The sequence below is a fragment of the Somniosus microcephalus genome, chromosome 19 (assembly GCF_052327205.1).
Source record: "Somniosus microcephalus isolate GS21.2 chromosome 19, FLI_Smic_1.0, whole genome shotgun sequence".
In the NCBI taxonomy this organism is placed as follows: Eukaryota; Metazoa; Chordata; class Chondrichthyes; order Squaliformes; family Somniosidae; genus Somniosus; species Somniosus microcephalus.
The window spans coordinates 36,894,033-36,918,808 of NC_141005.1; the positions used below are offsets into that span (position 1 = coordinate 36,894,033).

General features: G+C 43.5%; 1 protein-coding gene across 2 annotated transcripts in view; it reads right to left on the minus strand.

The window, feature by feature from the left end:
* cux2b (cut-like homeobox 2b) overlaps positions 1–24,776 on the minus strand; it is a 328,835-nt gene that overhangs the window by 37,578 nt on the left and 266,481 nt on the right. For both annotated transcript variants that reach the window (XM_085961568.1, XM_085961567.1), the window contains 6 exons: positions 19,342–19,533; positions 18,024–18,082; positions 12,333–12,381; positions 11,972–12,074; positions 1,735–2,403; positions 382–483 (listed from right to left, as the gene is read on the minus strand). In XM_085961568.1, the coding sequence (XP_085817694.1) occupies positions 382–483; positions 1,735–2,403; positions 11,972–12,074; positions 12,333–12,381; positions 18,024–18,082; positions 19,342–19,533 (1,174 nt within the window). The remainder of the gene's footprint in view (positions 1–381; positions 484–1,734; positions 2,404–11,971; positions 12,075–12,332; positions 12,382–18,023; positions 18,083–19,341; positions 19,534–24,776) is intronic.

The following is a 24,776-nucleotide window of genomic DNA, read 5'->3' on the forward strand; positions in this document are numbered from 1 at the left end:
CTCTTCAAAAATGCTTTGTGTCAAAATAACTAAGGTGACCATTGGCATTTTTTGATCTCACTGCTCCAAAACTGCCTCCTGGTTTACCTGGCAGAATTACCTACTTATTCTCAAGGACAATGTACAAAACTCAATGCCAGTCTTCGCTCTGTATTTGCTGCATTCTTTCAGACATTGGATTACACTTCTCAAATCAGCTACTCGAAACACTGAAGCTTATGATTAAATATTTGGGCCATGAAGAAGCAGTTGGTGAACATCTCCACGAGGATCCAATATGCCCTTCGGGCAGTTAAGTTTTAATGACCTGTGTGCCTGAACTCTAAGAGACAGCTGCTAATCTTATCCCAAATATATCTGGGTTGTCTGTTAATTACTTACCACATTTTTGAGTCTGAAGCTCTTTCTTTGCCTGCTCCAGAATATTTTTAATGGCATCATCTGAACCAGTCTCTGGAGTCCGAATCCTGGGAGTTATACTCCCTGAAAAGACAAACGCACAAAAAGTGAACACTTCAAAAAGGTTTCCTACACTTTGCCCATATACCTGAATAGAAGATACCTTTCCTGTTGTCACATATGGGAATCAGGAAACACTACAACAAAAATTAACAAGCGGCATGATCTTATCATAATATTCACTAGGCTGAAATTAGGTCATGCAACTCAAGGGTTTAGTTCTTTAACTCAACAATACCTTGAAAGATACTCCACTTATACCATGGATGATTTAGCAAAGTGTAATTCTAAAATATTTAGTCATATTTGTTTTTTCCCCCTGGGCGTGGCTTATGTTGTTTGAATGCTGGAATGATTATGAAGTTCTTGTATAACATGGTCTGGAGACAGGCTTGGTCTGGAAGTTGCGTCATTTGAGCGGTAGCTGAGCTGGAGAGTCTATTGTGAAAGGATTGCTGCAGGCTGCATATAGAATATGCCACGTGGAAGGTTACAGACAAGTTATATCATACAGTACAAAGAGGTTCTACACGAACAAGAGAATTATAAAGATTACCTGGTTGGGTCTTATTTTAATTTATTTAAATAGCAATAGATGTCCCTTCCTCTTCAGAGTTTGGATATTAAGAGAGTGGGAATTGAAGGAAGTGAATGTTGGCATGAGGTTAATTAAGGTAATGTACTACACCTTACTGAGTTTTACCTTTTCTGTATCGAGAGGGGTGGCTTTATCTTCGTTAAGGCATCTTCTCTCATTCCTCTCTCTCTGGTCTCTACACTGGCAGAGTGGGCAGCAATCTGCCCCCAAGCCTCTGACATTAACATTAAAACTGTCCACCAGAAGCTGCTTAAGATCAGGCTTGGGCGATTCTGCGTCCCCAAAGACTGGCAGCTTGGTGTGTGCATGGCACAGCATCTAGAGGCTCCAAGTGCGGTGCCACTACAGCGCTGAATTAAATTTTCAACAGGTAAAAGCTGACCCACTGTATTACATGGGTTCTATAGCCATAACTCACAATATAAATTCATTTGCAAGCCTAGTTCTAATAGACAAGTGCAAAAAATTGATTGAATCTTTATCCCCATTCCAAGTTATTTCTCTCTTTTATATTGGGTTCCTCTACATACCATGTCATTCTGAACTCTCATCACTCCATGATGTTGCTGTTCATTGCACCAATGTGCTAAGCTACCAGAGCATCACTCAACCGTTTTTTTTTCCTCTTTCCAAGTTTCATTACAACAGAAAGCTTGTATTACAGTCTGCGTACATACCTCTTTGCCGCACTTGAATAGTTCGAAGGGCAAGGATATTTTGCTCATCAGATAGAAACTGCTTCATTTTAATAAAAGGCTCCTTCCCTTTAACAGTAAGCTTATGCCATGGTTTGGGTCGGGCAAGAATCTCACTAACAGATCCTTGCGATAATCCCAGGACATAGTGTCCAAACACACGCTGTCCAATGTTGTGCTTTAGGAGTTGCTCTTTAACCTGAAAAGCAATTTCAGCTGTCTCCAGATGTTCCTCATCAGCAGCACTAGAACTGCTGCTTTCTGACTGGTCACTTGGTGGAACAGCTTCACTGTTACTGGAACTGTTCCCCACGATTAAAGCTCCCTTGGCTGAGTAGAGTGCGGTTGGGTAGACGACTGTACTCCCAGCATCCTTTGTATACAGGGGGGACATCAATGGTCTATGGTGCGGCGGCTCCACAGAGGGTTTCTCATTTGTTTTAATTAAGGGGAACGGAGAGAGAGGAAATGCTCCTGATATTTCGGATCCTTGAGTTGGCCCAAGTGCTGATACGGACTTTGGGGAGGTTTGTTCGTCTCCTGACCAATGTGGCACTGGCTGAGGGGATGGTGAAGGATGCTCTATGCTGAAGGTGTCCTTCACACTGTTCACAGGGTCTTTCATAGAGTCTTCTTCTGGTTGTTCCTCATCTGCAGAATACAAAAAGTGTTTTGATCAATTTACTCCATTCAAAAGGCACTCAATTTCTCTCTCACACACTAACACGCAGTGTTACTTAAACTGCAGAGACACATTCTGGATGAGCTGCTGGATTTAGAACTTATTTGGCAGGAAGAGTACTGCAGGTAGGGGTTGTACTTCCAATAGAAAGTCCACTCTATGTGGGGTAACTTTATGAGTCGACACTACAGCCGGAAAACCTTGTCCACCGGCAGCGCAGACCAGATATTTGGGGACGCGCCGCGCATAATGTTCCAACGGTTTAATATGAACGTCAGAAAATAATGGCCAGTGGGTGCTTACATTTCTGATCTATGCTGCTGACGGGGGAGGCTTCCTGCCGGCAGTGCAGACTCAACAGCAAACCTGCCCTTTTGTGTCTTCCATGTACAACTTTAAAAATCCTATTTGGATTAACTTACCAGCTGGGTGCCAGGCTACGGAATAGATAGCAGCCCTGGATCTAAACTCAGTAACTAAAATCCCTGCTCTGCCTGTACAGATGCTCATTGACTGAGCCATACTGGTACTAACTGAGGGCACTTCAGGTCCACCTGATGTCAACAGATGGGCCCCAGTGAAGGTTGAAGCAAAAGGGGAATTCCGCAGCTCTCCGGAGAGGAGTGGATAAATGTTATATGCGGCGGGCGTAAAACAGACAAGTAAATAAGGCTGCAGCACTGAAAATAGTTATCCCTACAGAGTCGCTGGGGGAAAAATTAGGCTCTGTAGCACCCGTTTTTAGGCGCTGATCAGCCCCTTAAAAAGGTGGAAAATCAGGTCCTAGATGCACACACACAATTCCAATGGGTAGTGCGCCGGACGCCATCCTGCTACAGTAGTTTGCGCGCAGGCACCTAACGACTGTCAGCAGCATGCAGAGCAGGTAGACTGTGATGTCAATCAGCGTGCAATGCAGATTTGGCACCAGCGCTGCCATTTTCGAACGTCATACTTCAGCCAACGCCCCCTCTTAACCTCCCACAGCTGAACATGCGTTCAATGGCATTAAAGGGATCGTGAACTACTTACAGGTTAGTTGCTGCATTATTTCTTCTGATTGCTGGTGCAATTCTATACATTTTTGGAGCTTTCCTATACTTCTCTGAATTTTTAATAGTCTACAGGCTGGTGCTGAAGTACTTTTTCGTTGATTTAAAAGCTTGTGCTGAAACAAGTTGCTTCCAGACATGGGTGGCCTGGTAGGCCTTCCTCTTGGAACTGAGAAAAACTCAGAGAATGAAGAGAGGCCACACAGAGCAGAACATGCTGCTAGAAGAGGGAGGAGGAGGGGGAGAAGGGCTCTTAGCAGGAAGCCATATCCACCCAAGGTCTTTAGGGAGCAATTGTCTTACCTGAACTTCAGAGAGGACCAATGCATGAGACATCTTCGCTTCACTAAAGTTGTGACTCAAATCTGTTAACTGCTTTAACCACAACTGCAACCTTAAAGCAGGGCAAGGGCCGCATTGCCTGTGGCTGTCAAGCTGACCATGGCTCTTAACTTTTATGCACCTGGCTCCTTCCAAGCTGCTGCTGGAGATGTAAGTAACAGCTCGCAGCTTGCAGTACACTGCTGCATAGGGAGGTCATTGAGATTCTCTATACACAGAGAGACAGCTTCATTTCATTCCCTCTTGCCAGAGACAAGCAGGCGGAGCAAGCATGAGGAAGAGGAGGAGGAGCAAGCGCAAAAGGAAGAAGAAGGGAGGGTACATAGAAACATAGAAGATAGGAGCAGGAGTAGGCCATTCGGCCCCTCGAGCCTACTCCGCCATTCAATGAGATCATAGCTGATCATCTAAATTCAGTACCCTGTTCCTGCCTTCTCTCCATATCCCTTGATCCCTTTAGCCTTACGAAATATATCCAACTCCTTCTTGAATACATTTAATGAATTGGCCTCTACTGCCTTCTGTGGTAGAGAATTCCACAGGTTCACCACTCTCTGGGTGAAGAAATTCCTCCTCATCTCTGTCCTAAATGGCTTACCCCTTGTACTTAGACCGTGACCCCTGGTTCTGGACTCCCCGACCATCGGGAACACCCTTCCTGCATCTAGTCTGTCTAGTCCTGTTAGAATTTTATAAGTTTCAATGAGATCCCCTCTCATTCTTCTAAACTCCAGCGAGTATAAGCCCAATCGACACAATCTCTCCTCATACGTCATTCCTGCCATCCCAGGTATCAGCCTGGTGAATCTTCGCTGCACTCCCTCCATGGCAAGAACATCCTTCCTCAGATAAGGCGACCAAAACTGCACACAATACTCAAGGTGTGGTCTCACCAAGGCCCTGTACAACTGCAGCAAGACATCCTTGTTCCTGTACTCAAACCCTCTCGCTACAAAGGCCAACATACCATTTGCCTTCTTAACCGCCTGCTGCACCTGCATGCTTACCTTCAGCGACTGGTGCACAAGGACACCCAGGTCTCGTTGCACATCCCCTTCTCCCAATCTATTGCCATTCAGATAATAATCTGCCTTCCTGTTTTTGACACCAAAGTGGATAACCTCACATTTATCCACGTTATATTGCATCTGCCATGCTTCTGCCCAATCACCCAACCTGTCCAAATCATACTGGAGTTTCTCGACATCCTCCTCACAGCACACACGCCTACCCAGCTTTGTGTCATCTGCAAACTTGGAGATATTACATCTAGTTCCCTCGTCCAGATCATTAATATATATTGTGAATAGCTGGGGTCCAAGAACCGATCCCTGCGGTACCCCACTAGTCACTGCCTGCCATCTATATAGTGAAGTATAGTGAACAGTGAGGAGGATAGTGATAGACATCAAGAAGACATAGACAGGCTGGTGGAATGGGCGGACATGTGGCAGATGAAATTTAATGCAGAAAAGTGCGAAGTGATACATTTTGGTAGGAAGAACGAGGAGAGGCAATATAAACTAAAGGGTACAATTCTAAAGATGGTGCATGAACAGAGAGACCTGGGGGTATATGTGCACAAATCGTTGAAGGTGGCAGGGCAGGTTGAGAAAGTGGTGAAAAAAGCATACAGGATCCTGGGCTTCATAAATAGAGGCATAGAGTACAAAAGCAAGGAAGTTATGATGAACCTTTATAAAACACTGGTTCGGCCTCAACTGGAGTATTGTGTCTAATTCTGGGCACCGCACTTTAGGAAGGATGTGAAGGCCTTAGAGAGGGTGCAGAAAAGATTTACAAGAATGGCTCCAGGGATGAGGGACTTCAGTTACGTTGATAGACTGGAGAAACTGGGGTTGTTTTCCTTAGAGCAGAGAAAGTTGAGAGGAGATTTGATAGAGGTGCTCAAAATCATGAGGGGTCTAGACAGAGTAGATAGAGAGAAACTGTTTCCACTGGCAGAAGAGTCAAGAACCAGAGGACACAGATTTAAGGTGATTGGCAAAAGAACCAAAGGCGACATGAGGAAAAACTTTTTTACACAGCGAGTGGTTAGGATCTGGAATTCACTGCCTGAAAGGATGGTGGAGGCAGATTCAATCGTGGCTTTCAAAAGGGTGTTGGATTAGTACCTGAAGGAAAAATAATTTGCAGGGCTACGGGGAAAGGGCGGGGGAGTGGGACTAGCTGAAGTACTCCTGCAGAGAGCTGGCACGGGCTTGATGGGCCGAATGTCCTCCTTCTGTGCTGTAACCATTCTATGATTCATTCAATAGCAAAATACTGCGGATACTGGAAATCCAAAATAACAAACGCTGGAAAAACTCAGCAGGCCAGGCAACATCCGTGGAGAGAGAAACAGAGTTAACGTTTCAGGTCGAAGACCCTTCGTCAGAACTGAGAAAAAAAGCAGGAAATGAAACAGATTAAAAAGCAAGTTTGGGGGCTGGGAAATGGGAGAGGGGATGAAAGAACAAAAGGGAAGGTCTGTGAGAGGTGAAGAGACATTAAGAGATATTCAAGGCAAGACGAGATGGTAATAGGGCAGGTTAAGAAACAAAGGATGGCTCTAGATGAAGTGTGAAATGCGCTGGCAGAATGAGACAGCTGCCATGTGGGAGAGAAGAATAAAGGCACAAAGCAAAAGTATGGATAAAAAATATATAAAAATGTAATGGGGGCCGAGGTTATGATCTGAAATTGTTGAACTCGATATTGAGTCCGGGAGGCTGTAAAGTGCCTAATCGGAAGATGAGGTGCTGTTCCTCGAGCTTACGCTGAGCTTCCGTGGAACAATGCACGAGGCCGAGGACGGTGAGGTCTGAGTGAGAGTGGGGCGGTGAATTGAAATGACAGGCGACCGGAAGCTCGGGGTCACCCTTATGGACTGAACGGAGGTGTTCCGCAAGGCGGTCACCCAATCTGCGCTTGGTCTCCCCAGTGTAGAGGAGACCACATCGTGAGCAGCGAATACAGTATACTAGATTGCGAGAAGTACAAGTAAATCGCTGTTTCACCTGGAAGGGGTGTTTGGGGCCCTGGACTGTGGGAAGGGGGGAGGTATAAGGGCAGGTGTTGCATCTCCTGTGCTTGCATGGGAAGGTGTCGGGCGAAGGGGAAGGGGTGCTGGGGGTGATAGAGGAGTGGACTAGGGCGTCTCGGAGGGAGCGGTTCCTACGGAATGCTGAAAGGGGAGGGGAGGGGAAGATACGATTGGTGGTGGGATCATGTTGGAGGTGGCGGATATGGTGGAGGATCATCCATTGAATGTGGAGGCTGGTGGGGTGAAAGGTGAGGACAAGGGGAACCCTTTTGTGGTTCTGGGAGGGAGGGGCAGGGGTGAGGGCAGAAGTGCGGGAGATAGAACGGACACGGTCGAGGGCCGTGTCAACCACGGTAGAGGGGAATCCTCGGTTGAGGAAAAAGGAAGACATGTCGGAAGCACTGGTATGGAAGGTGGCATCATCGGAGCAGATGCGGCGGAGATGGAGAAACTGGGAGAATGGAATAGAGTCCTTACAGGAGGCGGGGTGAGAGGAAGTGTAGTCCAGGTAGCTGTGGGAGTCAGTGGGCTTGTAGTGAATGTTGGTCAATAACCTATCCCCAGAGATGGAGACGAAGAAGTCGAGGAAGGGAAGGGAAGAGTCGGCGATGGACCATGTGAAGGTGAGGGAAGGGTGGAAATTGGAGGCAAAGTGAATTAAATTGTCTAGTTCAGGGCGAGAGCAGGAAACGGCACTGATACAGTCATCAATGTACCGGAAAAAGAGGTGAGGGAGGGGACCCAAGTAGGACTGGAACAAAGAGTGTTCCACATATCCCACGAAAAGGCAGGCATAGCTAGGACCCATGCGGGTACCCATAGCAACACCTTTAATTTGGAGGAAATGAGTGGAGTCAAAGGAGAAGTTGTTCAATATGAGAACAGGTTCAGCCAGGCGGAGGAGGGTGGTGGTGGATGGGGACTGGTTGGGCCTCTGTTCAAGGAAGAAGCAGAACACCCTCAGGCCATTCTAGTGGGGGATGGAGGTGTAGAGGGAGTGTACGTCCATGGTGAAAAGGAGGCGGTTGGGGCCAGGAAACTGGAAACTGTTAAAGTGGCGGAGGGCGTCAGAAGAGTCGTGGATGTAAGTGGGAAGAGACTGGACAAGGGGAGAAAAAAGAGTCGAGATAGGAAGAGATAAGTTCCATGGGACAAGAACTTGCTGAAATGATGGGTCTACCAGGGCAGTCCTGTTTGTGGATCTTGGGAAGGAGGTAGAAGCAGGCTGTGCGGGGTTGGGACACTACGAGGTTGGCGGCCATGGGGGGGAAGATCTCCAGAGGAGATGAGGTCAGTGACAGTCTTGGAAACGGTGGTTTGATGTTCGGTAGTGGGGTCATGGTCCAGGTCGAGGTAGGAGGAGGTGTCGGAGAGTTGGCGTTCAGCTTCCGCTAGGTAGAGGTTGGTTCGCCAAACAACAACAGCACCACCCTTGTCAGCAGGTTTAATGACAATGTCGGGGTTGGATCTGAGAGAATGGAGTGTTGCAAGTTCAGAGGCAAACTACTTCTAATATGAACTCACTAAGAATGGGGGAGTTGCCATTCAACTTTTGATTAAAGTATAAGATGGGGAATAAAGTAGTGACCTCAGCAGAAATTCTTCATTTTCATTAAAAACACAAACGCTGTTCCTGTCTATATGAAGCTTGCCAGGTATGTGATGGAAACAGAGCTTAACCTTGCTTCAAAATGTAAAATCTTCACATCATATCTTATTCATATGAAACTTCAGATGGCCAATTTCATGAGTCTAAAATGGACTTCTATCAGCTGTATTCTTAAGCATCCTTTTGCCTATGTGAGGGAAAGAAAGACAATAGACTAATCTGTATACAGGTAACTTTGTTTTGGGGCTAACTGGCTAACCAGTTTCCTGGAGGGATGTCATTACATATGCTCACAAGTTAATTACATCAAAGATTCCCTCATATCATTGAAATGTTAATTGTATTCAAAACTTGCAGACACCTGTTGGGCACTCTAGGATGTTCTTTGAGCCACGCTACTTGATATACAAGTCAGGTTTCAAAAGTGATCAGCCTAGAAACAAAGAGAAACTTGCATTTCTATAGCGCCTTTCACGACCTCAGAACGTCCCAAAGTGCTTTAATGCCAATGATGTACTTTGTGAAGTGTAGTCACTGTTGTAATGTAGGAAACGCGGCAGTCAATTTGCACACAGCAAGCTCCCACAAACAGCAATGTGATAATGACCAGATAATCTGTTTTTGTTATGTTGGTTGAGGGATAAATATTGGCCAGGACACCGGGGAGTACTCCCCTGCACTTCTTCAAATAGTGCCGTGGGAGCTACCAGAATAAATGGAAGTTTGCAATCTAACTGAATGGTAATATTGAATAACAACACAGTTGCCTGCCTAGTGGTAACAAGCTACTTTGATCTGAGGTGACTCAGTCCACCTGGAGTAAGTGCTGCTGGTTTGCCGCATTTACCAGCCCCCTCTTTGCCTGCTGTATCTATGCTGTGGCAGTAGGAGCTAAAGCGACCAATGTCAGGTTCATCAAATACTCAGTTCAAAGATTCTGAAAAGGACACTTAAGACTTCAGACCTTTTATGATTTTCAGAACAGTTTAAAGTGTTGTATAATCGGTTACTTGTGGTATTGTTTTTCTTCTGTGTAATTATTGTGAATAGTTTTAGCCTGAATAATACATTCTGACACGTGTTTCTTGTCCTTCGAAGTGGACAGGTGTGCATCATGGACAGTCCATGGTCTCTGCTGTGAACATGGCTCATCCTATAGACGACGCACTTAAGGTTGTAACTTTCAGATCAGAGAAGATGTGGGTCTAGTTAAGCTAGGATCATCTCTTTATACTAATTAAGTTATATATCATTAGGATTTTAAAAATCTTTTGCTTATAACTGAAAAAAAGTAACCTCTTTACAAAACTCGCAGGATATAACAGCTACTTTGCATGATCAGCTTTAAGAGTACTATTTTTTTTCTTGTATACAATCCATAGATTGTGGACTACCTCTTGACACGAACTTGCTTTGTGAAGCCAGCACTCAACAGCCCCACAGCTACAAATGGCTTTGTTTCATCAGGATGTTATGGTTAGCATTTATATCTAATCCCACTGATTTGTGGGAAAAATTAATAGAATCATCGAATACATTCCCAAAACACCACAAGTCCGAGAATTACATACAATAAAAATAGATTTAACTTATTCGATTAATGTAAACCAGTGGCCTTGTTTTATATCGAAGTAATGGAGAAAGAAACAAAAAAGCTAAAAGAAAAAAAGTCATAAATATTTTATTACTGTTGTACACTCAAATCTCAATGTCATAATTTGTTCACTATAATGTTTATAGTTAGTGGTAAAAATCCCGCTACATAAATGGTTGTCCCTAAATATTACCAACTGGTTACTGCGCTTAAACGGGGGAGTTCCTGATGGTGACTGTACTAAGCAGCTGTTTCTGTACATTAGTCATGCTGTTAGAAATAATGAATTAACACATTACGTTAATTAGATTTTGATTTAATTTACATTTGCAGATTATTTTGATTCAAAAATTGACTTTTCTTCAGAATTGAGATACTGTAAGTGCCTGTTGTGCCGATGAAGCACAGGGATTGTTATGTTACAGAACGCTGCAGATGAAAATACTGAAGTTAGAAAAAACAGCAAGAATGAGCAATTGTCACGGAAGAAGTACTTTGAAGGGTGAAGCAATGTGTCCAGAGTCAATGATGAAAAAAGCCTTAAGAGAAAAGTTACCAATTTCTTTGTAACCCTTTCCAAGGTGAATTGAATTTAAACTCTGATGACTTGCTCTGGTTACTGACTTGCCCAGTACCCAGTCGTGACTTCAGTTCTGAGTTTCCCTCTCCCCACACATAGAAGTGACACCTTGGCACCTCCACCTGACGGTGCGGAGGAGATGGGTGCTCATTCTGGGTGGAAATCACTTGCAAAAGCTTTTAGATAGAAATGAATTAAAGAGGATTGGATATTGAGTAAAGCAGATGAAGCACAGCAAAGCATTATGACATGGAAATAAAACAGGAGAGCTGGGTAGAAACAGAAAAAAAATGCCAAATGAACAGGGAAAAGAAATAAAGCCAACACTGTGGAAGAGAGTTTGGGCAGAATAGGGACGATATGTATGATACAGAATCCCAATTTGCATATTACAAGTGGCCTCACACCTGAAACAGGCCGGTGATCTGGCCACCCAAGTCAAGATGGTGGTGGCCAGAGCGCCAGAGTAAACGTGATCTGACACCATTTTCAGACTGCTACCGCCCCTTTTACACCAGGCAGGGACCCTCAATGGTTAGAGCAATCACTGTCCCTTATGTTATTGTATGAATGTTTAGCACATTCATACTAAATTCCTCTTCTCCACTTTTTAAATGGAGGTGTTGAACAGGTTTGGACTCTCTCCCAATACTCTTCTTTCATTCTCACCTCAAAACACAGCTTCCCATTGGCAAACATGCACCTTCTATGATCCAGAATTTATAACATTACGCTTGCTATGAACGGGCCAGTATATTGCAGGATTAATAATTACCTTTTTATTGAGGTATTTCACACTGGAGTCCCATGTGTCCACTTTGGTGAGCAAAAAACACCACGGTGTCAATCCACACAGTTTTGGCTAAAATACCAGTTGCAACAAATTTAGTGTCACCTATGGTAGGTTTGTTACCACTCTCATCTCTAGGACTTGGAATATAAAGTCTAGGTTGACACTCCAGTGCAGTAATGAGGGAGTACTGTGCCTTCACTCATGTCATCCCTCTGGTGAGACATTCAAACTGCCTGTTCCAGCTGTTCAGTTGGGCGACGAACAGCAGGGTCCAGTCCTGGCCAACATTCTCCCTCATCCAACACTACCACAAACAGATTAATCAGTCATTCATCTCATTGCATCCAAAGGCAACACGGGTTCTATGCTTTGAGGTAGAACAGAGCTCCTTGGTACTGATATCTGTGATAAGTAATAAAATCTTGTCCTCAGAAGGAGAGCAGTGTGTTTGGATTTCTGTAAATGCTTACCAGATACCACATGAAACCTGAAAAGACTAGAGAACAAAACTGCAATCATACCCATCTCTGCGTACGAGTTTGGTTTCTCTTGTAAACATTTCTTCTCAGGTCGAAGGGTCATCTCTTTTTCCGGCAGAGAATCCTTGGTGTCTTTTGTTCTATCCTGGGCAACAGGAAATAATTATTCAAACTTCAATCTAGCTCTGCACATCCAATGAGCTTAGATGATTTCAATAGAATGGCATTATAAAGTTCCTTTGGGAGAATGAATTCTGGCGCTTATTACTGACTGGCTAATTCTAGTGAAATGAAGATATGTAGTTCCACATTAATATCGCAGCTACTTTTAATCGACATATAAGGCCTTGAACCACAGGATTTTGCAGTAATGGTTAAATTAGTTTTAAAGGAAAACAGTTACCTGGGATGCAGAGCCATCTGCAGCTGCTGGGTTCACTGATTTGAAAATGCTGCAAAGAAAATATTATAAACATCATAACTGAGTCCGAGCTCATGGTGTTGAACACAGTCCTTACTCTGCATCTTTCACAATTAATGTGGGGCTCATTCTTTGCTGTTCACAAGCAGTAGTACAAAGTTCAAAACTAAATGCTGGCTGACCAGTTGAACTTTCAGCATTAGAAATATTTGTAAGATTTTGCATGCTAGTCCCGTGACTTCGTGTCGTGGTGGTATCCAGTTCAGCAGCAAAGCCATTTTGCAGGCTGAAAGATTGGCTGATATGGTGCATCCTACCGAAGCCTACAGCACATGAAGACAGCATCACCTGCTCGGACTTCAGGATCAGTGTTTTCAGCAGGAATAGTAGCCCAACAGTTGGTCTCAGCTGGTAGGGAGTGAGACGGGGTGCGGTGGAGGGGGACAGCCAGAGTGGGTTCCCCATTGATGATTATTAACCGTCCCCCTGCTGGAACGTTAATCCTGCATAGTGACAGGATCATGCTCAGCTGCAATGCTCATATGGTCAAACAGTGGGCCAACAATCATTGTTTAGACAGTAATTTAGTTAAATCCGAAACTGGGGTCTTAAATCTAAACAAAGCAAACTACGTCGGTATGAGGGGCGAGTTGGCTAAGGTAGATTGGGAAACTGCATTAAAAGGTTTGACGGTAGAGAAGCAATGGCTATCATTTAAAGAATTATACATAATTTACAACAAATATACATTCCTTTAAGGCACAACAACCCCACAGGAAAAGTGGTCCAACCGTAGCTAACAAGAGAAGTTAATGATAGTATTAGATCAAAGGAAGAGGCTTATAATGTTGCCAAAAAGAGTAGTAAGCCTGAGGATTGTGAGGATTTTAGAATTCAGCAAAGGAGGACCAAGAAATTGATAAAGAAAGGGAAAATAGAATGAGAGTAAACTAGCGAGAGACATAAAACAGACTGTAAAAACTTCTACAGGTACGTAAACAGGGAAAGATTAACGAATGTAAATGTGGGTCCCCTTACAGGCTGAGACAGGAGAAATTATAATGGGGAATAAGGAAATGGCAGAGAAATTAAACAACTACTTTGTGTCTATCTTCACGGAAGAAGATGCAAAAAAACTTCCCGGAAATAGTGGAGAACCAAGGATCTAGCGAGAATGAGGAACTAAAAGAAATTAGTATTCGTAAAAAAATAGTACTGGAGAAATTAATGGGACTGAAAGCCAATAAGTCCCCTGGACCTGATGACCTACATCCTAGGGTTTTGAAAGAGGTGGTTATAGAGATAGTGGATGCATTGGTTGTCATTTTCCAAAATTCCATAGATTCTAGAATGGTTCCCATGGATTGGAAGGTAGAAAATGTAACCCCACTATTTAAGAAAGGAGGGAGAGAGAAAACGGGGAACTACAGACCAGTTAGTCTGACATCAGTAGTAGGGAAAATGCTAGAATCTATTATTAAGGACTGATGCGCTATCAATTACTCATAAAAGACTGAGAGTTAAGAGAGTAACTAAAGGCTTTTATTAACAAAAGAATGAAGGTCTGCCTCGAGTGGTCGACCGGTCCAGAAATACAAAGGGCTGGGGAGCAGTCACCTTTATACTAGGACTTGTGGGAGGAGTCAGCCGAGGCATGTCCGGGCATGTACACAGTGGGATACAAACAGTGGTTTACCACAAGGACGTTGTAACAGAGCACTTAGAAAGTAGTAATAGGAGTGGGCAGAGTCAACATGGATTTATGAAAGGGAAATCGTATTTGACGAATCTGTTAAGAGTTTTTTGAGGCTGTAACTAGCAGAATAGATGAGGGGGAATCAGTGGATGTGGGGTATTTGGATTTTCAGAAGGCATTCGATAAGGTGCCACACAAGAGGTTATTAAACAAAATTAGGGCTCATGGGATTGGGGGTAATATACTACCATGGATTAAGGATTGATTAACAGACAGAAAACAGAGAGTAGGAATAAACAGGTCATTTTCGGGTTGGCAGGCTGTAACTAGTGAGATACCGCAAGGATCAGTGCTTGAGCCTCAGCTATTCACAATCTATATCAATGATTTGGATGAGGGGACCAAATGTAATATATCCAAGTTTGCTGATGATACAAAGCTGGGTGGGAATGTAAATTGTGAGGAGGATGCAAAGAGGCTTCAAGGAGATATAGACAAGTTAAGTGAGTGGGCAAGAACATGGCAAATGGAATATAATGTGGAGAAATGTGGAATTATCCACTTTGGTAGGAAAGATAGAAAAGCAGAGTATTTTTTAAATGGTGAGAGATTGGGAAATGTTGGTGTTCAGAGGGACCTGGATGTCCTTGTATACGAATCACTGAATGTTAACATGCAGGTACAGCAATTAGGAAAGCAAATGGTTTGTTGGCCTTTATTACAAGAGGATTTGAGTATAAGAGTAAAGGGCCTAGAAATTGGGTATAGCCCCGCCAGCTTGTTTGCGCCGAAAATTTTGCGCTGGCCGCGGAGCCAGTTGCGCCCGTCCCATATTCACTTTTAGTGCCCCAAGGCGGAACCGGGCGCTGTTCCAGGGTGTGCCCGCCCCCGCTTGGGGCGCTGAAAGTGAATTTCAGCGCTCCTGGTGCCGCTGCGCCACCCGATGCGGTGCGGCAGGCTGCTGTACTGCAGGCCTCCTCCTTCTCTTAAGGAGGAGGTGCCTGCAACGGCCGGAGCCCCGATCGCGAGTGCCGGCAAAAGAGCCCGGCACAACGGAGAAGTGCCGGGCTCCACGGAAACCAGCCGGCAATGCCGCGGGGGGGGGGGGGGGGTGGTGGAGGAGGAGGCCGGGGAAGGAGGTGCGGGCAAGCGGCCGCCGAAAAAGCGGCCGGCCGCACCTCCACCTTAAAGCGCCCCGCTAAGGCTGCAGTAAGGACACGGTCTCCCGATGTTGTTAGCGGCCACCATGGAGGAGGCAGCGGCAACTGAAGATGGGGTTCGGGACGGTATCGGGGCGGCACCGGGGCACTGTGCACACCGATGACGTCATCGGTGCCGGCGCAGCGCTACCGGCTACCGCCGCCATTACCGCGGCTCTCAAAATCAGCGCTACCACCCCTACTGGCGCAGAAGCCCTCTTTGGGCTGTAACTGGGCGCAAAGCCCACCGAATTTCTAGGCCAAGATGTCTTACTGCAATTATATAGGGCCCTGGTGAGACCACAGCTGGAGTATTGTGTACAGCTTTGGTCTCTTTACCTAAGGAAGGATACAGTTGCCATAGAGGGAGTGCCACGAAGGTTCACCAGACTGATTCCTGGGATGGGGGGATTGTCCTATGAGGAGAGATTGAGTAGACTAGGCCTATATTCTCTGGAGTTTAGAAGAATGAGAGGTGATCTCATTGAAACATACAAAATTCTTATAGGACTTGACAGGGTAGATGCAGGGAGGATGTTTCCCCTGGCTGGGGAGTCTAGAGCCAGGGGTCACAGTGTCAGAATAAGGGGTCGGCCATTTAGGACTGAGATGAGGAAAAATTTCTTCACTCAGAGGGTGGTGAATCTTTGGAATTCTCTTCCCCAGAGGGTTGTCGTTGAGTATATTCAAGACAGTGATCGATAGATTTTTGGATATTAAGGGAATCAAGGGATATGGGGATAGTGCAAGAAAGTGGAGTTGAGGTAGAAGATCAGCTATGACCTTATTGAATGGCGGAGCAAGCTTGAGGGGCCAAATGGTCTATTCCTCCTCCTATTTCTTATGTTCTTATGTTTCGGCTCATAGACAAAGATTGGCTATTTGAGTGAGGCACTGGAAGGCAGGTGGTGTCTGTGGAACTGTATCCCATGAATTTGTGCCTTCAAGAGAAGAGATTATTGAAATGGTAAAAACCGTGAGGATCAAATACAGGAAACTTTTCTTTATCCGGCACGGACAGGACCGACGTGGTGCCGGTTCATCAAAAATTCCGGATAACCGAACGCTATAGTAAAAGATACGGAGCTGAGAGCTCCGTATAAAGCAACAAACCCTGTTGCAGCTTCAAAACAATGGCCACAAGTTGCAAGCATCTCTGTAGCTTAGCAACAGCTGCAGCCACACCCTTGCACAGCAACAGATGGAGGAAGGCAAGTAATAAAAGTTACCTGAACCTACTCCTGAATTTTGCCGGTTAACCGAGATTTCCGTGCCGGTAAATCGAAAGTTTCCTGTATTATCATTATCAGATTGAAGAGAACATTGGGTTTATCTATATGGACAACTTATAAATCTGTAATCTTTTTCAGTTTATTTAACCAGAAGTGTTCCCATGGGTATACTGCTTCAGTTCAGACTGATTTTGTTGTTAAAAAGATTAAATGGTGCAGCTATAATTAACAAGAAAGCAGGTTTTCTGTTAAACAAACTGAAGCCCAGGATGGGATGGTGGTTTAGCAGGAATGAATACTCATCATCAAGCAGTTGCAAGATGCAGAGCCACCCTACTGATGATAAAAGCCAATTAAAAATAAGCCTCATTAGTCATGTCTGCTAGACTATTTGCCTCGTTTGATTTTTGTTCTAAAATGCATTACCCATTTGCTCAATGTGGTATCCACACAACCCTCTCATCAGGAGGCTGAAACAATCCATTCCGAGAATATCACTTCAAGTAGCTTCAATGCCATTCCTCGATCAACCAGAAAAGCTGGCATTTCACCCAAATCTAACCATTTGTTTAGAAACATTTCCAATGCTGCAGATGAAAGTATTGGTTACTTGTTGAGTTGGAGCAATAAAACACATCAATGGAAGAAAGTGTTTTACTTTGAAATGATTTTATTTATATTCCATTTATTTAGAAGTCTTGTCTATAAATGCATATATTGTGGAATTTGCTCTTCTGTTGAGGATTTTGTCGGCTAGAATTTGTACCATGAACAATTTTAGCTTGTGTGATGCTGGTAATACAGGAAACTCTTTATTATCCGGCACTGATGGGACCGGCGTGGTGCCGGTTTATCAAAAAGTCCGGATTACAGAGAGGTATAGTTAAAAGGTGCGAGAGCTCCATACGCAGCAACAAATCCAGGCTTCCCTGTTGCTTAGCAACAGGTGCAGGAACTCCGGTCACAGACCAAGTGTTCCTGTTGCTTAGCAACAAGTGTAGGAGCCCCGGTTACACAGCCACAGATCCAGGAACGGCCACTAATATGAAGTAAAACTTACCTGAACCTACTCCTGAATTTTGCCGGTTAACAGAGATTTCCGGTTGTTTAGGTGCCGGTAAATCGAGAGTTTCCTGTATGAGGTTAGATATAGGCAATTTTTTTTTTGGAAAGAGGAAACCAGTATGATTTTAATTGTGGGGAAATGGAGGATAAAGAGACCAAGAAACAATGGAAGAGTAGCAAGCTGAATCAACAGATTTGGGAAGATTTGGAAAACTATGGGATGGAGCAGAGCTGAAAACAGTGAAACACGAGTGGCAGCAGAGTTCAGAAGAAATGAGCAACACACAAAGAAGTAGAGAGTGCGACAGCGACAATGAAAACATCTCCTTTTCCGTTCATTTTCTTCCTAATATATACTCTTGGAGAGAAACATCTCTTCCACTCCACCCCACACAACAGTATTCACATGGCACCTTCAGTGCTTTACATCTGTGATCCAAAGGATATTTTTGTGGCTACCGTACAAACTTTAAATACATACCTTAATTCTGTTTTATGTTCCTCATAGTCTAATTGTGCACACAACTTCTGTTCTAATTTCTGAAGAAAGGGACACAATTATTAGTTAGAAAATGATACTGCAGTTAATGTTAAGAGCGCATTACAAATGTCTATCTGTTAAGAGAGCTCATCTATAAAATTAAGAAAAATTTAAAGAGAAGTTGGATTATTTCTCGAATCACTTATAGCAAAGGGAGTGGTGGGGTGCCATTGAGGGAAGAATTGGGGGGGGGGGGTTCGTGGCTGATGGCAGCCAACAACAGAACCCACAGAGAGCATACACTGTACCCACCCGTGTACCCACCCGACCAACTTGACAAGAGTTAAATAGGGCTGAAGAAAATGGATTAAAAAAAATACCGATAGCGGTGGGGGGTGGGGGAGAACATTTACTAAATACCTCTAAAGTAAATAAATGTAGGAAAATAAATTATATTGTTCCATTCCAAAAAAAGAAAATGAGTTTGTGCCCTTCATGATTGCTCTCCCTTTCTTTCCAAGACGTGTTGGGCCTTTGCTCAGCGTCTCATGTTGATGACACAGCTGAGATCGGAATCTGAGTGGTATCGCATAGAAAAATAGGAGCAGGAGTAGGCCATTCAGCCCTTCGAGCCTGCTCCGCAATTCAATATGATCATGGCTGATCCTCTATCTCAATACCATATTCCCGCTCTCTCCCCATACCCCTTGATTCCTTGACACCTGGACAATCCATGGCACAGTGTTTTGACACGTCCTGCATCTTATTATCAACCTGTTCTGTGGGTTTATTTCAAGTAGAAGTAATTCAGAACAGCGCTCGACACTTTGAAACTATGATAAGAACAGCAGCAATTTATAGCTAAACCTCAACAGCAGTTTCACTGTAAATGTTTTACTTCACCTTGCCCTCGAGTGCTGTGAAAGTGGAAGTCAAACCAGGCCAGCACAATTACTTCTCAACGAGGCCACATAAGATTAAGTCTTATTTTAAATTAACTTAAGTATTAAAAGATATAAATGATGAAATCTGCAAAGTACTTTTTTATGGATTTATACAAGGCAGCACATGACTGACACTGATGGAACTGAAAGCAGGACCTGACAACATATTGTTGATAATCATTTAAATTGGCAATAATTTGTCTGGATTGATCTTGTGGTTCACAGCAGCATGTAACACTGTTCACAATGATGTTAGCAGATATTTGTCATCCATTTATTTGAAACTTGATTTCATGTAAAAACTGTGGTAGCTTATACGAAAATTGCCAAAACTGTTCAGATTTATTATTATAAGCACTATCTTGTCCCATTACCTCCACAGCTTCAGTCTTTAGTGCTAGTTGCTGCTCCAACTCTGCAATCTGATTTGCTGAACTCTCCTGGAGTTCGTGCAGTGCAGTCTGGAGGTGTTGAATCTCTCTTAGCAGTCGGATAATCTCTCGGTCTTTAGCAACCAGTGCTGCCTCCAGTCTTGAATCAGGGCACGTCAAAATGTCTGCTTGATTCTGTGTAGGAGTGGAAAGAAGCTTTTAGGTTTCCAGCGCCTTATACAAAGTCTCCTTGCACAACCCTCTTGTGAATTACTGGGAAGTCGCACAAGAATTACAGGTCCAAGCCAAAACCAAGTTCTACTTTTGAAAGTTTAATTCTGCCACTTTAAAGGTGAAATTTCACTTTAAGGCTTATTTTAAGATTACATCAGCAACAGAATTCTTCTGCTATAAAAATTATGAGAGTAAAATGAATGGAGAAACACATACATTGTCCATAGTGGGTCTATTGAATGTCAGGGCTGAGTTTGGGGATACCAATCAGGACATTAAGTTCAGTCAATCATGTAAGGAAACAGACATGTATTGTGTTAGGTAATTCAGCATCAGAGAAAGAGGTTTTTTGTTAAGAACCAGTCCTGGCATTCACTCCAGGGGCTGCTTTGATGTGAATCAAATACCGTCACTGACTCCAAGCAGAGTCCGTTATTGTAAACATGATTTTTGGGGGGGGGGGGGGGGGTTAAAATTATTTTTATTGTCAGCACAAGGCTGTGCTAACTGGCACCGTATCACGTTATTAACACTTTTTTTTTTAGGTCTGACGAAGAATGCTGATGAAGCTCAGGCTGACTTGTTGTCAAGTACATGACGCAAAGTCACACTGGGCTTCAGCTGACAACCCTGGCTCTTTAGCCTAAGAATAATGTCCTCGTCAGTCAACTTAAGTTTCAGTAAAGCCCCAATTTTTACAATACCTTCTTTCAAGATTTGCAACAGTTGACAGTTTGTCTGCTTCGGTGTGCAAATGAATTTGTTAAAGGAGTTTCACCGAGCCAATTTTTAGTCTGTTGGGAGTGTTTCAGGTAAAGCTGCAGTACTGAATATAAAGTGCCAAGATGTCTGAAATTACTGAGCTTTAATTTCAGATCAATATACCGTAGGCACCACATAAAGCAACGCTAGTTATACACATGATGGCAGAACACCAGCTGTAGGGCCTTACATACATGAAAAGTTCAGAGCCAAACGAAAGACAATTTAACACAGCAAAAAAAACACGACTACTGTGCTTTTAATCACATTACTTAATTAGGAACAGATACATATTAAATATAATTTTCAAGCTAGTGTTGTCTATCATCGCACAGAAGAAGATACTAAAGCATAGTATTGGGTCACAAGGTCATGACAAATACAGATGAGCAAGGCCATTCAATTTAATTCATCCTTCCAGAAAGGCCCTATAGTTTCCCCATCACAGCATCTAATTGTTTCTGAAATGATTTCTGGGTTTTCATCTACACTGCCCAACCTAGATGTACGGTTCATCTGTTGATCCTTCTCTGTGAGAGAAATTCATCACATCAGTCCTAAATTCGCATTTGACTTGTTTGAAGAGCAGATTGCTGCTCTGCAATGGTTGGACATGTTGAGTGGGCCGTAGGTGTTGCCCACTTTTTCTCTTTACTTTAGGCAGTACTTTACTCTTATCTGCATTAAATTCCATCTGCCAGTACTCTGCTCATTTACATATTTTGTTCAATTCGTTTGCAAGCTATCTCTGCAGAATCAACTGTCCCTTCTCGGTGTAATGATCAATAACATGTCATTCTATAGTGGACACTAGGTGGAGCCATAGAGCTGTGTAGAGCTGTATGTAGCTGTATGTATAAGACTACACTACCCAGCTGTATGTATATTAAGACTACATTACCCATGAGGCACTAGGCTAGCCACAAGGCAGCAGTCAAGATGGAAGCCTCTACAGATACTGTATCTAGTCCACATGTGCTCAATAAAGTAACTAGCAAAAGCTAGCTGTGTTCTTAATGAAAACTACTAGTTATTAATGAACATAAGATGGTACCAGGATGGTGAAGATCTGCTGAAAATTGTGAAAAGCGACATGGAGAATTTGAAGCCACCAGAGCGTTTGAATCTCGAGGGAAATGTCGACTACAATTGGCGGATTTTTAAACAACAATTTGAACTCTACATTGCTGCCATCGGATTCGGTACGAAGCCAGATGCAAGGAAGATAGCGTTGCTGCTTACGGTTGCAGGCCCACAGGCGATAGAGGTATTTAATACATTTGTATTTAATCCAGAGGAGAACAGAGAAAAATTAGAAGATGTGCTAAAAAAATTTGATGCACATTGCTCTCCCAAAAGGAATGAGACGTATGAAAGATACATCTTCTGTTCTCAGACACAGCAACAAAATGAGACTTTTGATAGCTTTATAACTGATCTGAAACTGAAAGCACAGACATGTAATTTCTCTGAGCTGAAATCATCCATGATTCGTGACCAGATTGTGTTTGGTATTCATGATAAAAAAGTCAGGGAACGTCTGTTGAGAGAAACCGAACTAAATTTGGAAAATGCAGTGAAAATATGCCAAGCCAGCGAGCTAGCTCGAAAGCACGTGAAGACTTTCAGTGAAATCAATAATGATGCGATTGTAATGAGTGATAATGCTGCTGTCGGTGCTGTGTCCTATAAGGGGAAGAAACATGGGCAGAACAGAAATGAAAAGCAATCGGAGGGTGAAATTTTTAATTGTAAACGCTGTGGTTACAAACACCAGTTAAGACAATGCCCAGCGTTTGGAAAAATGTGCACAAAGTGTAATGGAAAGAATCACTTTGCCAAACAATGCTTTTCAAAAGTAAAAACAACGAAAGGGCAACAAGTTAATGTGATTGAGGACACTGATTTAAGTGAGACATTTTTTGTAGGAATGGTGTCATGTGACGATATCAAAAAAGATACAGAAAATGTGCAGCCCTCAGAAATGGACAATGCTGAACATAAAGTCAATGCAGTAAAAGTGGACAAATGGATGATCCCACTGCAGATAAATGGAGCATTAGTTACATTGAAACTGGACACTGGGGCAAAAGCAAACTTAATCAGTATGAGTGACATAAAAAATATGAAAGAAAAGCCCAAAATACAGAAAAAGTCAGTACTACTGAAGAGCTATAATGGACAGAAAATAGATAGCTTAGGTGTATGCAGACTTAAAGTGACAGTCAAAGACAAAGTGCATCATCTCATGTTTTCTGTTGTGGCTGAAAGACTTGATTCGATACTAGGTGACAAAGCTTGTGAAGACTTAGAACTGGTCAAGAGAGTCTACCGTATAAACTGTGCCATAAGCAGACCAGATGACTCAGGTGATGAAGCAGAGAGCCCATCAAGGATGAAAAGGCCAAAGGGTATCCATGTCTTCAAAAAGCCTAGTTTCTCCAAGAAGAAAGAAAAAGACTTTAAGGTCAAAGAGAAGCCAAAGGAAGAAAAGCACAAAGAGGAAAAACACAAGGAGAAAAAGTCCAAAGATATAACCGCAGCAGATGTTGTTAAGCAGTGGAAAGAGAAAAAGAAAAAGAAGAAGCCTGCACCAGAGCAGGAAGCAGTTCCGGTGGATACTCCTTCTTCCCTCAGGCCAATCTTTGGTGTTCCATTAGCCGAGGCTGCTGAGAGGACTATGCTGTATGATGGGATCCAGCTGCCAGCAGTTTTTCGAGAGTGCATTGACTACATTGAGAGTTATGGCATGAAGAGTGAAGGAAACACTGAAACCCTCTCCAAGCAAAGATCGCAAGGAGACCTCGATCTATACAAGAGCAGACTGATGACAATGCCGCAACTGCATCTTGTCATTCACCGCCAGAACAATCTCATGAAGACACATCAGACTTACCCGTGTTGAGAAGATCCACACGTGAAGTAAAAAAGCCTGATAGACTTAATCTTTGAGTACAATGTAAAGCTTTGAAAATGTGTTGACTGTTTTGAAAATGTTTATGTTTATAGAGCACTAACAAAAGTGTTACTGATATTATCTTTATTGCTTTCTTGAAAGTTGATTGATATTGATTTTGTTAAACCTCAAAGAAAGGGGGATGTCATGATCAATAACATGTCATTCTATAGTGGACACTAGGTGGAGCCGTAGAGCTGTATATAGCTGTGTGTATAAGACTACACTACCCAGCTGTATGTATATTAAGACTACATTACCCATGAGGCACTAGGCTAGCCACAAGGCAGCAGTCAAGATGGAAGCCTCTACAGATACTGTACCTAGTCCACGTGCTCAATAAAGTAACTAGCAAAAGCTAGCTGTGTTCATAATAAGAATGTCTATTTATTAATGAACATAAGACTCGGAACATAGCAGTAGGCCATTCAGCCCATCGAGCCTGTTCTGCCATTCAATGAGATCAGGGCTGATCTGCGATCTAACTCCATATACCCGCCTTTGGCCCATATCCCTTAATACCTTTGGTTAACAAAAAGCTATCAATCTCCGATTTAAAATTAACAATTGATCTAGCATCAATTGCAGTTTGCAGAAGAGAGTTCGAAACTTCTACCACCCTTTGTGTGTAGAAGTGTTTCCTAATTTCACTCCTGAAAGGTCTGGCTCTAATTTTTAGATTATGCCCCCTAGTCCTAGAATCCCCAAACAGCAGAAATAGTTTCTCTCTATCTACCCTATCTGTTCCCCTTAATATCCTGAAAACCTCGATCAGGTCACCCCTTAATCTTCTAAATTCTAGGGAATACAACCCTAATTTGTGTAATCTCTCCTCATTGAAGTCCGGGTATCATTCTGGTAAACCTACGCTGCACTCCCTCCAAGGCCAATATATCCTTCCTAAGGTGTGGTGCCCAGAACTGCTCACAGTATTCCAGGCGTGATCTAACTAGGGTTTTGTACAGTTGCAGTATATCTTCTACCCCCTTGTACTCTAGTCCTCTAGATATAAAGGGCAGCATTCCATTAGCCTTTTTGAGACAGAGACAGAGGAAAGGGAAACAAGGATAAAAGCAAAAGATAGGAAGGAGAAAAACAAAAGTGGCAGTCAGAGAAATCAACGGTTTAAATCAAACATGGCCACAGTAAATAATAATTCTAATAGGTCTAAGAGCGTTAAAAAAACAAGCCTGAAGGCTTTGGCCTAGAAATTCGGTGGGCTGCGCCACCAGTTAGCGCCCAAAGAGGGCACTTAGTGGCTTTAGCGCCACTGGCCATGCCCCCCGCGAAATTTAGCGGGGTGCTAATGGCGGCGTTAGCCTGTAGCACTGCGCCGCCACCGATGACGTCATCAGTGTGCGCAGCGCCCCGCTACTGCCCCGATCGCGATATTGGGTCGCGCCCCCCGCTGTAACGCTGGTCGCAATCTGCGACCAGTTCAGGGGGGCTGACCTGCGGCGGTAGTGGCGCTAATTAAAGGGGAGGT